This window comes from Dama dama, chromosome 20 (genome assembly GCF_033118175.1).
Source record: "Dama dama isolate Ldn47 chromosome 20, ASM3311817v1, whole genome shotgun sequence".
NCBI classification, from domain to species: domain Eukaryota; kingdom Metazoa; phylum Chordata; class Mammalia; order Artiodactyla; family Cervidae; genus Dama; species Dama dama.
In genome coordinates, this window is record NC_083700.1 from 66,095,778 (window position 1) to 66,112,377 (window position 16,600).

General features: G+C 42.9%; 1 protein-coding gene and 1 pseudogene across 1 annotated transcript in view; one reads left to right on the top strand and one right to left on the bottom strand.

Moving 5' to 3' along the window:
• LOC133041202 (transcription initiation factor TFIID subunit 9-like) overlaps window positions 1–4,372 on the top strand; it is an 82,631-nt pseudogene extending 78,259 nt beyond the window's left edge.
• Window positions 1–5,848, bottom strand: part of ST6GALNAC5 (ST6 N-acetylgalactosaminide alpha-2,6-sialyltransferase 5) — a 199,517-nt gene extending 193,669 nt beyond the window's left edge. Inside the window, exons 1-2 of the mRNA XM_061119994.1 lie at window positions 5,834–5,848; window positions 4,799–5,017 (exon numbers count right to left, since the gene is read on the bottom strand). Coding sequence (XP_060975977.1) covers window positions 4,799–5,017; window positions 5,834–5,848 — 234 coding nt within the window. The remainder of the gene's footprint in view (window positions 1–4,798; window positions 5,018–5,833) is intronic.
• Between the last annotated feature and the right edge of the window lie 10,752 nt (window positions 5,849–16,600).

Consider the following 16,600-nt stretch of genomic DNA (forward strand, 5'->3'; position numbering starts at 1 on the left):
TTTCAAAGTAACTTATATGGCACATACCTTTTCAGTGAAAGAGGAGAGCGAAAAAGTTGGCTTAAAACTCAACATTCAGAAAACTAAGATCATGGCATCCGGTCCCATCACTCCATGGCAAATAGGTGGGGAAACAATGGAAACAGTGACAGACTTTATTTTGGGGGGCTCCAAAATCACTGAAAATGGTGACTGCAGCCATGAAATTAAAAGATGCTTGCTCCTTGGAAAAAAAGCTATGACCAACCTACACAGTATATTGAAAAGCAGAGACATTACTTTGCCAACAAAGGTCCGTCTAGTCAAGGCTACGGTTTTTCCAGTAGTCATGTATGGATGTGAGAGTTGGACTATAAAGAAAGCTTAGCACTGAAGAACTGATGCTTTTGAACTGTGGTGTTGCAGAAGACTCTTGAGAGTCCCTTGTACTGCAAGGAGATCCAACCAGTCCATCCTAGAGGAAATCAGTCCTGAATATTCATTGGAAGGACTGATGCTGAAGCTGAAACTCCAATACTTTGGCCACCTGATATGAAGAAGTGACTCATTGGGAAAGACCCTGAGGCTGGGAAAGATTGAAGGCAGGAGGAGAAGGGGATGCCAGAGGATGAGATGGTTGGATAGTATCACTGACTCAATAGACATGAGTTTGAGTAAGCTCCAGGTATTGGTGATGGACAGGGAAACCTGCCGTGCTGCAGTCCATGGGGGTCACAAAGAGTCAGACATGACTGAGCAGCTGAATTGAACTGCACCTTTTTTTCCAGTTTTTAATTCTTTTTCAACTCTTGCATTGATTTGTCTTAGCATTCCAACTGGACATCTACTAATTAATAGTGATAATACTATTACCTCCAAGCAGTTTGGTTTTGTCCATATTAACTGAGTGCCTAAGGAAAGAAAGAACCAAGGCAAGCATGCCTTGGTACATGTAAAATCCATTCTTGCTAAAGCGAGAAGAGAGCAGCTCAGCCTCAGACCCTATGATCACTGCTCTTTATAAGCCACTTAAGCAAAGGGCAGCCCAGGTGACAAGTGGGCCTTCTGTGATAAGAGCTCCTGTCCACTGGAAGGACTTCCCTTGTTGCTCCACTGGAAATGGGAATTGGCACACAGTTTCATTTCACAGGGTCCACCAGATGGCCAATGACTTTACCTACCCGGAGCCAATCCAGTCTGGAGGTAGAATGTGCTACACGCCCTGACCCACTCTGCTGGGAGAATCGGCACTTTCCTCTGGGTGTGGATTGATTTAGTGTGTGTGTGTGTCTGTGTGTGTAAGCACACACATGTATATTTTAGTTTGATTATACATTATGCTGCAGTTCAAAGGCCGAAGTTTCCCCAAGCCATGAAACTTGGCTTCTTTGCTTAGATCTGGCAGATCCGATTAGAAATCAATGGCTTCCAAAAACAGGGACCAGGAAATGCCAGGATGCAGATACAGTAGCTGCAGTAACAGACATGTAACAACATGGAAATGAGTTAGTGGGAGATTTGTAGGGAAAAGTTTAGGGGAAGGGTTGGGAATGAAGAGAAAAAAATCTCAGACAAAGTGAAATGGCTTCATTGTCACAAGAAATTGCAAGAATCCTTCACTTACTTAGTCATACTGGAATTACAATTTCCGCTCACATCTTTTGTGAAAGAGGAAATAGGGAATATGACCATGGAAAGTGATATTTTAAGCTTCTACATATATTGCTCATCACTGGCTTGACTTGCGGCATGTCTTTCAACAAAAGCACATAGTGATTTAATCTCAACAGTAATTCAGTCTGCAGCGTATGAGAAAAGACTATCATTGCAGACAGGAGGTAATTTGTGAAATTCAGGTGTTAGGGATTAGGACCGCCTGTTGAATTTAATCTTGGAGTTATAATGTTAACACCGTCATGTAAGTGTACAAAAACGCTACATATTTATTGGACTTTGGGACCTCCAGCCATGGAGATGTGAACGTTTTCCTAAGTGGTATCTGTAACTCTCTCCAGATTCAGTAAATCAATGGCAAATAGAAAGTCTGTTGGAATTCCGATTCAATATGCAGCAGCATATGGCTTGGTGGTCATCACAGTCAGGACATCCCATAATTTTTCTAAAGCCTGATGTGAAAGTGGGGGACAAAAGCAACCAGAGAATCATCTGGCAACACAATAAGAATAGAAAAGTTTTCATTTCTTACCTTCCTCGGTATTAACAGGAAAGAAAATTCCCAACAATATCTAACAAATGATTTCTACCTCAGCTTAAGGAGGACTATATATAGGAAAATCCCAAGTAAACCTAAACAGCAACTGGTAGAGAACATAAACATTCTACATGTATACCTTCAGATAGCCATTGGAAATGAAACTTTGCCCAACTTCCAGTCAGTAAACAGTAGCAGTAAAGTGACTACTGGCTTCCCTGGTGGTTCAGTTGTAAAGAATCTGCCTGCTCAATGCAGAAGACACAGGTTCGACCCCTGGGTTGGGAAAATCCCCGGAAGAAGGAAATGGCAAGCCACTCCAGTATTATTGCCTGGGAAATCCCATAGACAGAGGAGCCTGGCAGCCACAAGCCAAGGAGTCTCAAAAGAGTCCGACATGACTTAGCGACTAACCAACAACAGCAACAAAGTGACTACATTCTGAGCAGCTTACATTTCATTCAGTGGGACAATTGGAATAATGCCTAAAGAGAAGGCACTGGTTTTAAGATCCGCATTTGTTCCTTTGCTTGAGGCAGGGTAAACTTTTTTGAACCCTTTGGGTATGGAATTTTGTGAGAAGTTAGTTTTCTATAATAGAATTTCATTAATATTATCTACAAAGACCTTCCTGGTCACATTTATAATTCTCTGCTAAGAATTCCAAGGTCTTCCACACATATCTGTCATTCACAAAATACTTAACAGTTTACAAATTTCTCATATATAGTGTCCATATTCCTTCCCCAAAAGGGCTGTTCTTCATTTAATGAAATACAATGCTGATTCAGTGAAAATGAAAACCAGTATATTGGTGTGAATAAACACTGTTTTGAAAAAGAACATGAGGGCATCATATTTTGCCTTAGGCTATCGATATTCTTAGCTGGTGCTGGTCCAGCAGGAGAGCACAGGAAGGGAAGTACTAGCAACATCTTCCTAAAGGTAGATCACAGCTTTCAGCAAATTTACCTTTTGACATCCCTATTAACCAAAGCTTCAGAAATGCTAGCCATTTCTATTAAACAACAGCCATGAAAATCCACCATGTTCAATAGATTCATCATAAACACATAAATACCACATCCATCCACAGTCAGAAGTCAGGGCCCAAACTTTTCTAGGACTCAGCCCCTATGGGTTGCTTGCAGATACAAAGTATGTAATCAATCAGCAAATTAAAGAGAAACAGAAGCCTTAACTGTGAAACTGAGGGCTGTTTCTACTTTTGATTTTAAGATTTATCACCAGACCCCTCCCCAGCAAATCACTTCCTAACAAAATTGCTCCCTCTTTTCTGCTTCCTGAATCCTTCCAGTGCAAGTTTCACCTTTTCAAAGAAACTTTCCTTAATCCTACCAGAGCAGAGATCTTTCTCATCTCTGTATTCCAACAATAATAACTGTTTATATACAGTATTTCCCATACATTTATATTTACCATCTATCTCTCTGTCATCTATCCATCCATTCATATTTCATGGTGTGTTGTTTTTTCCCCACAGGCATTCAAAGGTTTCTAAAGGTTAAGTCCTGCCTTAAATTCCTTTGTACCCTCCAAACTCCTTAGCATTATACATTGCACAAGTGAGTAGAAGTATTTTGATTGCCATTTTAAAAAGTCTGACTTTTTCATGCATGACAAAAGCCACATTTTCACACAAAAGGAGCACCTCCTAAATATTACTTTGGTTCACAACCATAAAACGTACTAATACATAAAGCAGAACAGTTGGGTGGTTTCAAGAAATCCTCTAGCTTTATAGAGCATATATAGACTGGAATGATGTTTTAATAAAAATATGTTAACAGCTTCAAATAATGGGAAATACACTTAAACTATATTAAAATATCTTTTTAGAATCAGGAAACTTGATTACAATTCTCCCAGAGGCTTCACACTCTGAAACCAGAGATTTATTATTCCAGGGAAAGCAAGCTCAATTTCTTAAAAATTCATCTGATTAATTATTAGCCAAGCCATGCAGCGGCTTCCCGGAAGGCAGAGGAAAATAGGCCCTCAATGATGAGTTTCAAGCCAATGGAAGCTGAGTTTGTGCCTCAAGCCTTCTGCGCCTGCCTGGGCACTGCTCTCCAGGGCTGTGGTAATTCAGCCCTGAGCATCCGAAGCAGAGATCAGATAGGAATCTGCGAGCCTGAGCAGCGGCGGGCAAAGGACTAGCTGCTATTTAGCCTCCGGCATCCTGTCGGAGGTAACCGCTCGGACTGGTACCCGCTCCATTCCCGGGTCTCCTCCCACTAGGGCGCGACTCGGCCGCCAAACCCGAGGCTTCAGGAATCCAGCACCCAGCAGTAGCTGTCATTCCGGGGATGAGCGGTTCTAGTTCCAGGGACGGTTCCTTTTAGGAAATTAGGCTTTGGGGTGCACCCATCTCATCCCCGTTCCCTGAAAAACTTTGCTACCTTCTCCACATAGAAATTCACACCAAGTACTAACTATCCCATCCCACCCCACAGGGTCCACTCCCCCTTCCAGCCTCAGAATGGCACCTACTCACGGCGCCTCCCAGCCCCGGGGAAGGGGGCAAGCTCAGGTGTGCGGGATCCCCAGGCTGGGTGGCGGGCAGGCTGGCGAGCGAGCCGTCACCTTGTGGTCCACCACGCCGAGGTATCCGTCCAGCGGCCGCGGTCCCGCGGGGGTCTCCGGGCGCGGCGGGGGGCTGCTCTCCGCCGGGCGCCGCGAGCTGAGGGTCGCCGCTGCCTGCTGCTGCGGGGGCCGCTCCTTCTGGCCTCCGAGGCTGCTGTACACGAGCAACAAGCTGGTGCACATGGTGGTGAGCGCTAAACACACTGCCAGACCATGGCGCTGCGGGCGGGCGGGAGAGAGCACGGGAGAGGCTCTGAGCGCCGACCCGGGAGCAGCGCGCCCGGCGGGGACACCGGCGCGACGGTCAGACACGACGGGCGGGGGAGGTCGGGGACCCGGGCTGCGTGGGGCCGGGTTTCGACCCCGGCCGCGCGCAGCCCCGGCAGAGAAGGCACAGTCCCCGGGGGTACCGCAGGGGATGCTCCCTGCGCGTCGCTGCTCTCGGCCGCCACCGCCTCCCACATCTCCTGGCAGAGGACAGGTGGTGCGCGGCGCCCGGCTACGCGAGGGACAGCGCTCCGGCGGCGGGGGCAGGGGTGGGCTTGCACTTTGGGAGGGGGCCCTCTGCCCCCAGCTCGGCTGCTGAAATGTCTAGCCTCTCCTTTCTGGACCCGTGGGGCTCTACCTCGGCCATCCTCGCAAGTTTGAAATACGACAAGGAAATCCAGAAAGTCGGCAAAGGTCCCCCGCTTCCCGCCCCTCTTAGTTTTTGCCAAGCTGTTGCTTTAGGGCAATCCCCATTCCCGAGCAAGACGCCCACCTCTCCTAGGTTTCTTTAGCTCTGCGCTGACCGCTCGGAACTCCGGCCGGAGATCCAGGAGCCCAGCAACCCGAGTTCCCGTTCCGGCTCTGGGATTCCGAGCCTGGCAGAACCGAGGAATCGGGAGTAGACCGGGAGCAGGTGAAAAGTTCTGCCTTTGTAACGGGCGATCTAGCAGCTCAGGGTTAGGCGCCCTGGAGCTCTCCCGTGCGCCCTGGGGACACTGCGCCCCGGGATCCCGCCGATGCCCAGAGGAGTTACAACAAATGACTCACCGCCAGGGTCTTCATTTTGGGCACTTCTTTCGTGCGGAATCCTTAGGCACACGCGTCCGGGGCCACTTTTTCTTGGAGGGTTTCCATTGTGGGTGATGGGGCGGAGGCGGCTTTGATTTTCGCCTGGCGGCCAGCCTCAGCTGAGTGAGCAGGGGAGCCGCGGGACCCAGGAAGCGCCGCTGTTGCAGAGATTAGAGACAGAATTAAAACTGAACCGGACCCTCGTAGTCTCTCAGCGATCTACACAACTGCCGCCTGCCGCCGCCTGCTGGGTCCTAAAGACCTCTGCATTCCCCCCTTTCCAGCCCTCAAATAGTAATCTCAGAGGAGTAGAATTTCTTGGACGAGAGAGTTAACCGTACCAGTATACCCACCTCTTAGTCCAAGGGCTTATTTATCTTTTATGAAGTCGTCAAGTAAAAAGGAAGAGGGAATCCAGTTGGATTCTGAACATGATAGCCATTTGAAAATTTGCAAACTAATATTTCTGTTCTGTGATTTCGGTAAAAACAAATCAACAACTGAAATGTCAATAGCTCTATTTATGGAATTTGCGTTTATGTTCTTAGCAGGGAGGAATCTGTCACGAAAAATTTTTTTCAACTAAATTAATTAATATTTCAGTTTTCCAATTGTAAGCTTTCTGATATTCTCTTCCCCCTTAATTTTACTTTTTAAATTTAGTGATTCTTATGCAATCTTTATAGCCTCATTTTCATCCAAGTTATTTCATTCATTACATGTTTTAAATATCGTAATTTATTTTTTTAAATCAGAACCTTGAGGTTCCTAGTGTTCATCTAAATGATTTAAGTGTTAAGAACATTCAGCACATCATATCCACAGGATTAACTGGACCTGTAGATTCTTCTTAATTTAAATGAAAGATTTCTGGCTGCTAGAGATAAAATTGTTTACTGCTTATTTTGTAAGAATCTTAAGGCCTTTAGTGCTCTTCTGTTGTTCTACTGCACTGACAGTATATAATTTCACATTTAGAACTCCAATTGAAATTAAAAAAAATAATTATTTGTTTTTTCTCAGGAAATGCATATCAATATCTTGTTTAAAGGATGATCTCTGCTTCTCCCACCCCACGTTGAATTACAAATGGCATTTGCTAAATGTCTAATTTAGTTAGAAACATATTTCTTGTGAAATTGCTCAGTGAAAATAGTTGTCTTAATGTATTACTCAATACCTCACCTGTAGTAGTGTAATGTTAAAGATTACATTAAGATGAAAATGATCAGCAGACCAAGTGAACCATAGGCACAATAAGAGCTTTCTCAAGGCCAAAGAAGGCATTACAATGTGTTTTTTAATCTTCACTAATCCATTGCTGGACTGATGATACAACAGAAACTATTTTTAACTTATGAAGCATCCTTCTATACTCAGTATTAAGAAAGTTAAAATTAGTCAGTGCAACAATGACTATCAATGCAATGTGTTTGGGGGGAAGCGAGAAACATACAGCCTTTCAAGGAAGAACAAAAATTTCCAAACAGTGTCCAACATTGCCAGGCTTGAAGCTATTTATTCAATTTCTGCTTTAGGCATGAATAGTACCAGTTGTTCGGATAAAAAAAAGCAGCAGCCAGAGGAGAATCTTATCGGGTCTTGGCAATTCTTTATTGGAGGGTTGCTCTTGACACTCAAATTAGGGAAACAAAGGACCAACTTGATGAATTGATGCAAGCAGATAATTTGTGTTTCTTCAGGGCTACTTTTGAGATGCTACTAGACATAGCTTCTGCATTTTTTCAGAATGATTCCCCTTCCATCTAGTATGTTGCCCCGTGACCAATAAAACGCTTCTAATATATTTTGCTATGCCAAACAGAGCCATCATATTTATGATTTAAGCTCATGGCAGCACGTTGGACATCTGTTACACAGTATGTCTGACCAAATTCATTAAGCTTGTGCTTTTTTTTCCCCTCTCCTGGGATAGCAGCTAGCAAGTAGCTCGATCTACTTATGAGATGACCAGGATAAATTTGAAAAATGTAATTCTGAAGTTGATTTGAATAATTTCACGGTCTCTGGCTTTCAAATATTTGATTAGATTGATGCAAAGGTTTTAGGCACTGTGGCCCAAGAGACAAATGGACAAGGGGCCTTGGGGAGGGCAGATAAAACAAGTGACAAAAGTGAAAATCCTTGTGCTGTTCAGTGTAATGATCATTTAATCATCATCTGCTATCTGGTGGTTTTATATTAGGGAATTCAGAGAGGAATAAGACACAGATCTTGTCGTCTAAGAGCTCACAACCTGGGTGTGTGTGTGTGTGTGTGTGTGTGTGTGTGTGACAAGTCTGCAAGCTGGTAATGAAAGATTGAATTAAACATATATTTGTCAAGTGCCCACCATATTAAGCATCTCCTCTGGTGAGCACCTATTACATGCCAGGCATGGGGATACCTGGATAAATAGATGACATGCTGCCCTGAAGCAACTCACAGCCTATTATTCCCAAGTAACTGCCATGAATCTTTATATTAAAAAGAATTAGGAAACGATCAAAATGCTTGGCTTGCTTTTCAACTTCTGAGTGCTAGCTTATTATTACCCCAGGGGCGCAGTATCTTAAGGGTATCCACCTCTGTTGATGTAACTTTTTGCACACTTTTAAGTTAATACTTTGAGGAGCCAGAAACAGCAAAAAATAGGCAGCATTCACAGACACTTGATTGACTTGGAGACAACTAGACAAGTCAATAAAGTTTTTTAGTTCATCTAACTTGTCCAGTTAAATACAAAGTGAGTCGAGGAATCACAATTTGCTTCTCAAAATCCAGGTAGCTGAGATGGATTTCTCACCATTTAAAATTTTGCCACATTTCTGCCTCTGGTGCCATCACATCCAATCAGACAGATTCTTACTTTTGAAAGAAAAAGAAAGGCAAAGAAATCGCGTGTTCCACTATGTAGGTTATGAGGCAAACTGAAGGTGAGGATTTATGAAATAAGGCATGTCATAGGGTGAGAAGGTGGGATCTAGAGGTTGAAGGGAATGCCCGCCTGTACACAGGGCCACAGAGGCACCAGAAAGCTACCAGAGAGAAGGAAAGACAGATTGCTGGAAATTAGTGAGCCCTGCCCTTGACTGCTAAATGACCTCTCAAATCGGAAACAAATGTTTCAAACATTCCAAAGGTATATGAAAAGCAGAAAACAACATAATGTAAACTGCATTAAGACATAACTGATGTCTACTTTATGACCTTAAAGAAAAAAATGCTATGATAAATGCTACAAGAACATGAAGTTTCATAATGGCAGAAAGTCCTAGAACAAAGTGATACTTGTTCCTCAGTTTCCTTCACTCCTTTTACTTCACCTGCATGTGAGCTCAATTGCTCGTTGTCTGACTGTTTGGACTGTAGCCTGCCAGGCTTCTGTCTGTGGGATTTTCCCAGCAAGAGTGGGTTGCCATTTCCTCCTCCAGGGGATCTTACCAACCCACAGCCTGTGCCTAATGGGCTGCGTGGTTGGGAACAAGTCCATGGAGTTTGGCTGTCAGGACCGAGATTCTGACTTTAACACTTCCCAGTGCTGTGACCTTGGGTAAGTTAGCTTTACCTTGATTTATCTGTAAAGTAGCAACTACAAGAGCACCTGCCTCAAAGCATTGCTGTGAAAGTTAATTGAGTTACTACATGGGAAGTGTCAAGAGGAATACTCAGGCCATTGGTTTAGTCTCTAAGTCAAATACGATTCTTTGCGACCCTATGTACTGTAGCCCACCAGGCTCCTCTGTCCATGGGATTTTCCAGGCAAGAATACTGGAGTGGGTTACCATTTTCTTCTCCAAGGGGTCTTCCTGATTCAGGGATCGAATGTAGGTGTCTTGCATTGCAGGTGAATTCTTTACTAACTGAGCCACCAGGGAAGCCTAACAGATTGTTAGCCATTCCTAGTAATACTTTGATTAATAAATTAATACTTTGATTACTAATAATACTTTGATTATTAATACTATGATTAATAGACTGGATTTGAAGGGGAAAGAACAGGGTTTGACCTATGTGACCAAGAACTGCGTGACTTTGACCAAAGAACTTAAAAATATTAAGCAAACTGTAAACTGATCTGTAAAATGAATAGAACTAAGCCTAGCCCCCAGATTGTCAGAGGGCTTATTATGATGTTGTGTAATTGACTGCTTTGTAAACTATGAAGCTCTGCATGAGCTAAGATAATAGAAACTCATTCATTCATCCAAGAAATATCAGTTGAGCATCTATTGTGTGCCAGGGACGTAGTAATGTGACAAAGACAAATAAGCCCATGAAGCTTATATTTGAGCTTGGGCAATGAATTAATATAATAGAATGTCAAGAACTAGGAAAAAATAGCAGGGTAAAGCAGGCTAGAGATTGGGATGGGATGTAGTACGGTTTTAGTTGGCATAGTGACGTATGAGGAGAGATTTTAATAAAGTGAAGGAGTGAGCCATGAAGCTATCTGCAGGAGGAGCAATTCAGGCAAAGGAAAACAACCCATGAAAAAAACCATGAAGTTAGAGCTTGACTGGCACGCTGAAGAGCCAGCAAGGTGGTGGTTCAGCTGGAGTTGGAGGGAATGAGAGAAAGAGTTGTGGAGGGGAGCACAGAGTGGTAGTCCAGGGCTAGATTGTCTAGCACCTCATAGACCGTGAAAGCAGAGAGAAGGAAACCCACTGGAGGGTTTGGAGCAGAGGAAGGCCATGGATTCTTATTGTTCTGGAAAGAAAAATCAGCTGGCTGCTGTGCCGAGAAGAGCTTTTAGGGGAGCAAGAGAAGAAGGAGGGAGACCACTTAGGAAGCTCTTGCAGTGGTCTAGGTGGAAGAAGGTGGTGGTGCTTTCAGGAGAGGTGACTGGTTTAGGGATTTGCTGGTACTGGGTAAGAGACATGAGAAAAAGAAAGTAGGCAAGCAAATGCAAGGCTTTAGACCTGGGCAGCTTGGGGAAAGATGTTGCCAATTCCAAGATGATGAATGCTCTGGAAAAGCAGGTTTGGGGGGCTGAGAATGGAAATTTGCATGTAGGTGTTCTCAATATGAAATGTCACAGGTGATTGGAATTCAGGCATAATGTTGGGATTAGAGACATGAACAGGGCTTCACGATTCATGAAAGGATGAAGTCACCTAGGAATAAGCCAGGACACAGACTAGAAGAGGTCACCAGCCTGAGCCCTGGGAGCTCCAAATTTCAGATACTGAGAATAGGAAGCATTATTACAGCAATGATAATACTGAAGAAAACAATAAATGACTCTCTGAACTTGATTTGATTTAGGTGGCTGATTATTTTCATTTTGAATGGATTTTCCGTTCCAAGAGAGTTAGTCATTTATGCCCTCAAAGCACTTTTCAAATTCTGTTATTGTACCAAACATATTCATTTATGTATTTATTGTTCATCTTTGCTTCTAGATCATAAATTTTCCAGAATGGGAATTGTGTCCTACTACTGTTTATACCCTACAAGCCCAGCACATAAGTGAGGGTAAAAAATATTAATCACTAACATTTATTCAGCTCCTTACTATGTGCCAGCACTAATCTAAAAGTTTTATATATGTTCACTCCTTCATTCTTCACAACAACTCCACGAGGTAGGTACTATTATTTTCCTCATTTCAGAAATGAGTGGACTGAGACACTGAGAGTCATTTGTGCAAAGTCAGTCAGACTTTGGTGACTTTGGTGAGTGGTGAGCATTAAGGCTGGTTAGATAGTATCACCAACTCAGTGGACATGAACTTGAGTAAATTTTGGAAGATAGTGAAGGACAGGGAAGCCTGGTATGCTGCAGTCCATGAAGTAACAAGTATTCGGACATTACTTAGCAACTGAACAACAGCAGCATTAGGCTAAATAAATATTTGCTAAAACAAATAAATATTAGTTTAAGAATGAATGGATAGAAGCTTTGTAAGAGTTTCCAGAACCAAGTTCCTCTACTAAACCCCAAACTAGTCTGATTTATAAGAATATAATTTACACCAAATATTTAGATAATAAGACCCCGAACAGTTCCTTGTTTTGTGATATACTGTTTTGCTACTTGTGTTTTTTCAAGGTATATTTTACAGACAGTAAAATACATAAAATGAGGTGTACAGTTTGATGAGTTCTGACAAAATTATGCCTTTGTTACCACCACTGCTATCAAGTTATAGTTCATTTCCATCATCCCAGAGAATTCCCTCATGCTTCCTTCCAGTTAGACTAACCTTCACCCAGTAAGCAAAGAGGCAAACATCGTCCTGATTTTCATCTAGATTAGCCTTGTAGAACATAATAGAGATGAAAACATACAGCGTATGCCCTTTAGTCTGACTTCTTTCATTTAACATGCTATTTTGAGGTTTCTCCATGTTATTGGGTATTTTAAGAGTTTATTCCTTTTTATTGTTGAATACTCATATTATTTGAAAATGACACAATTGTTTTTATCCAATCTCCTGTTAGTGAACATTTGGGTTGGTTCCAGTTTGGAGCTTTTGGGAATAAAGTTACTAAGTGCATTCTTGTCTTTCAATAGATGCATGGCTTCATTTTTCTTGCATAAATACCTAGGAATGGAATGGTTGGGTCGTGTGATAAGTGTCTGGTTAACTTTAGAAGAAATTGTTAAACTGTTTTCCAAAGTGGTTGGACCATTTTTTATTCCCACCAGCAACAAATGAGAATTTCCATTGCTCCCCATCCTGTCAGCATATGGTGTGGGCAGTCTTTTAAAGGTCTCTTTGCTTTTGTACGGTTTTCCAGATAAAGCTAGAAATCCTTGCTCAGTATCCCGGGTCCTTCCTAACTATGCATCCACCATTCCCTTTGAATCTCATCTTCTGACTCTCTACCTAGGGATGCTTTGAATTAGCCATGAAAACTGTTCTTTGAATTTACAGTATTTATGGCCAGTCAGCTGGGTCTTTCAACAAGCCCCTTTCTGTCCTACTTCTTCACATCTCAGCCTGTACAGCATCCACCAGTATCCCCTCCTTTATAAACCTGCAGGTGGACAGTGAGGCCCCTCCTTAATTCTTGCCCAGCTCAGTTAAAAGCCCTGGCTTGGCATCATACAGACCAGGTTTTGCCCAGCCTTTGACACTAACTTTAATGTGACCGAGAACAAGCCACTGACTGCCCTTCTGTGTCCTCATTTGTAACAGGCAGATAGTAAAACCTTTCAAGCCCAGTAGCTGTGTAGACAAAACATACTAACATGTGGATAGAGTTCATCACCATACTGACTATACAGAAGGATCAAACAAAGGATATGTTTTCTTAAGGGGTTGCCTGTTTGGTAAAAAGAGAGAAGCATTCATCCTCAAATATTTACTGAGCTTATAATAAAAATAATAGTTAATAGGTGTTGTGTGCCTGTTGTCGGGCATTGTGCTAACTGTAGGCTTTTTAAATCAGGTATGATGTCATCTCCACTTTAACAACAAGGAAACTGAAACATTGAGATGTGAGGCCATTTGCTCAAGGTCACATGGCTAGAAAGGGACAGAACCAAGATCTGCCCAGGTCTGTCTGACTGACTGCAGAGCCTTCCTTCACAAGCTCCACACCCCACTGCTTTCTAAATTCTCTGACTCAAGCCCAAGTCTTCCACTAGATGCTGGAGAAGCAAAGAGGAGAAAGACACAGTCTTCTAAAGACAAATCCATGATCAGGTAATATTACTCCATTACCCCAAAGGACTTCCCTGGTGGCTCAGATGGTAAAGAATCTGCCTGCATTGGGGGAGACCCAGGTTCAGTCACTGGGTTGGAAGCATCCCCTAGAGAAAGGAATGGCTACCCACTCCAGTATTCTTGCCTGAAGGATTTCATGGACAGAGGAGCCTGGTGGGCTATAATTCATGGTGTTAAAAAGAGTTGGATACAACTGAGTGACTAACTCTTTTTTTTTTTTTTTTTTTTCCAGGCTAAGTGTAAAAGTTGAGTTATAAATGAAGGATTAAAGAGGTCCCAGAAAAGGGACATATGGCTGCGTGAGAGTGCTTCAGATACAATTTCTGGCAAAAGAGGAATGTTTAGTTGGTTTTAAAGGATGACCAGAAACAGATCAAGAGAAGGCCTGTGTCCCTTGGCAGAAAGGACAACATAACAAAGCAAAACTCATGGTAGGCGTTGAAAACAGAGAAAGCTTGTGGGTAAGAAGTTACCAGGTTCTGTACATTCGTTAAGGTTGTGCAGTGTGTAAGGGTACACATCTAAATGGTTGTTGCAGTCATAGATGCTACAGATTTGTATATTTTCATCAGTTTCCTTGAAAATGACCAGAAAGCACCTTACTCTATACATATCAGAATAATATAACAATTTTTGATTAGATGGAAGTAAAGTGTTGTAAATATGAGAAGCTTTTTAGAAAAAATATTTATTTATTTGGCTGCTCTGGGTCTTTGTTGCAGCCTGAAGGACCTTTAGTTTAGGGTTGTGCAAACTCTTAGTTGTGGCATATGGGATCTAGGGATCAAACTTCAGTCTCCTGCATTGGGAGCATGGAGACTTAGCCACTGGACCACCAGGGAAGTCCTCTGAAACTTTAAAAATTTGCACAGTAGTACCATTTGGGCTGGGAATGGTGGGGTCAGAATTACTTTCTGCTGCTGCTGCTACTGCTAAGTTGCTTCAGTCGCGTCCGACTCTGTGCGACTCTATGGACAGCATCCCACCAGGCTCCTCTGTCCATGGGATTTTCTAGGCAAGAATACTGGAGTGGGTTGCCATTTCCTTCCCCGGAATTACTTTCTAGGTGGGGTCTTTGGCGACAGTGAGAGGGATAGCTTTGTAGGGGGAAAGACGGGAGCTAGAGAGAACATCCAGGAAGGACACTGTTATGGAAATCCAAGTGAGAGATAAAGTCTTCAGCCAGGGCAATGATGGTTGGGATAGGACTCAAGAAATTCTTAGGTAGCTATTATGTTATAATGGTTACAGTGAATCAAGTCCTAACTATGCAGAAGAGGATTTATAAATACGAAGCAGTGTTTTTTCCTTGCAAAATAGTGTGTATAATTCTGGCCACATTTCAAAATGGTAAATAATAATAACAGAAAAAATGGCTTAAACAGAAAAAATGCTTTGGGTTCTCACAAGTATACTCTGGGATAAAGAGCTATGTGCAAACATCTCTTTGGCAGATGAGGAAACTTTGAGGGGAGTAGGGAAGTGAAATAGGGAGAGAAGGCAGCCAACAAATAATGCATTATCAAGCAAGTTACTACTGTAGACCACTGGGGCTCAGTCCTGCTGGAGAGATTCTGGCAGCCAGTACAGATGCCAGGCATGGTTATTCCACTGGGGCTGAGGGAGAGGTGGTATTTGTTTGGGCTGCTCTGAGCCTGGGGCAATGTGTGCTGGTTCTTTGACTCCTGCTGCCTGCCTCACAGGTGGCAAAGCAGGTGGGCTCCAGGGGCTAGAAAAGTCCCTCTGGCAGAGGCTAGCAGGTACTGGAAGTTTAAGTCCCTGATTGCTTTGAAGTGGCAGAAGCAGGGGGTACGGGCGGAGGACCCATAACACCTGCCACATGTGGAAATCGCTCTTTAGAGTTTTCAAAAGATTCAACTCTTTAAGTTGTTTGAACCTCCCAACAACTTTGTGAGTTAGAAAGATGTGTGGTTTCCAGCTGAGGCTGGGAGGCTCCAAATCACAGCCAGTTCCTCCTGCCTCTATAGCTGTGATTCCAAATAAAGACATCTCTTGTCAAGGTCTTTCCCCTTTTCCTCACTACTGACCTGTTCAGATATCTGTCTCCTGATGTAGACTGTGAACTGTTGAATCTAGAAATTTTGTATACCTCACCTTTGTTTTACCAGAGCCTGGTAAACAGGAGGTGCTTAGTAAATGTAACCGAGTGGCTGGATGAATGACTATAAGCATCACCTTTTCCACTTTGTTAAAATTGGACTGACTGAGCTAAAGCAACTTAAAGTCACAAAGCTAGTGAGAAAACACAGGACTTGAACTCAACTCCTCCACCTTCCTCTTGAGAAATCTTACTGCCACGACACAGATCCGTGAGGGTGGGCATGGCGACTCTTGAGAATTCGTAAACCCTAGAGCCCTGTAACATTTGGAGTATTAATATTTGAAGACAGGCCAACAGCTAGGAAGAGAGACCAGGAAACTTTGGAGTGGGGGAGTTTTTCACATTAGGAATTGACATTTGTTTTGTTGTTTATAACATCTCAAAGAAGGATGGGGAAAGACAAACAGGGGCAAACACTGTGACCCTCCATATGTAAAAAAACTTTCTCCCTCCATATGTGAAAGACAAAGGACCCTCCTTGTAGGACCCAGTGCAAAACCCGAAAGCTGAGTGAGCGTGTGCTATAAAACTCTCTGTGCTCCTCTGTCACCTGGGAAGTCAAGAGTGATGCTGTGCCTACATCCAGGAAGGCTGGCCTTTTTGTTCTTTTTCTGCAACATTCAACATAAGGGGTAGCAGCTGCAAGAGGGGAAGCCAGCTAAAGAGTTTTCAGAATGAATTTAAAAGTGCACTCTTGAGTGTCCTTGCAATAAATTTCTGCTAATGTAAAAAGCATGATTGATCTATAAGCATCTTTCTGCTTCTCTTCCCATTCTAATTTATATCATTCTTGGGTCTTCCTCCTTTTGTTAGGAAATATTGCATATGCCATTTTAAACAGATGATTCTATTTAAGTAGCATTGAAATATTATACTTTTTTAAAAAAAGTATTTATTTTTAACTGAAAGATAATTGCTTTACAATATTGTGTTGGTTTCTGCCATA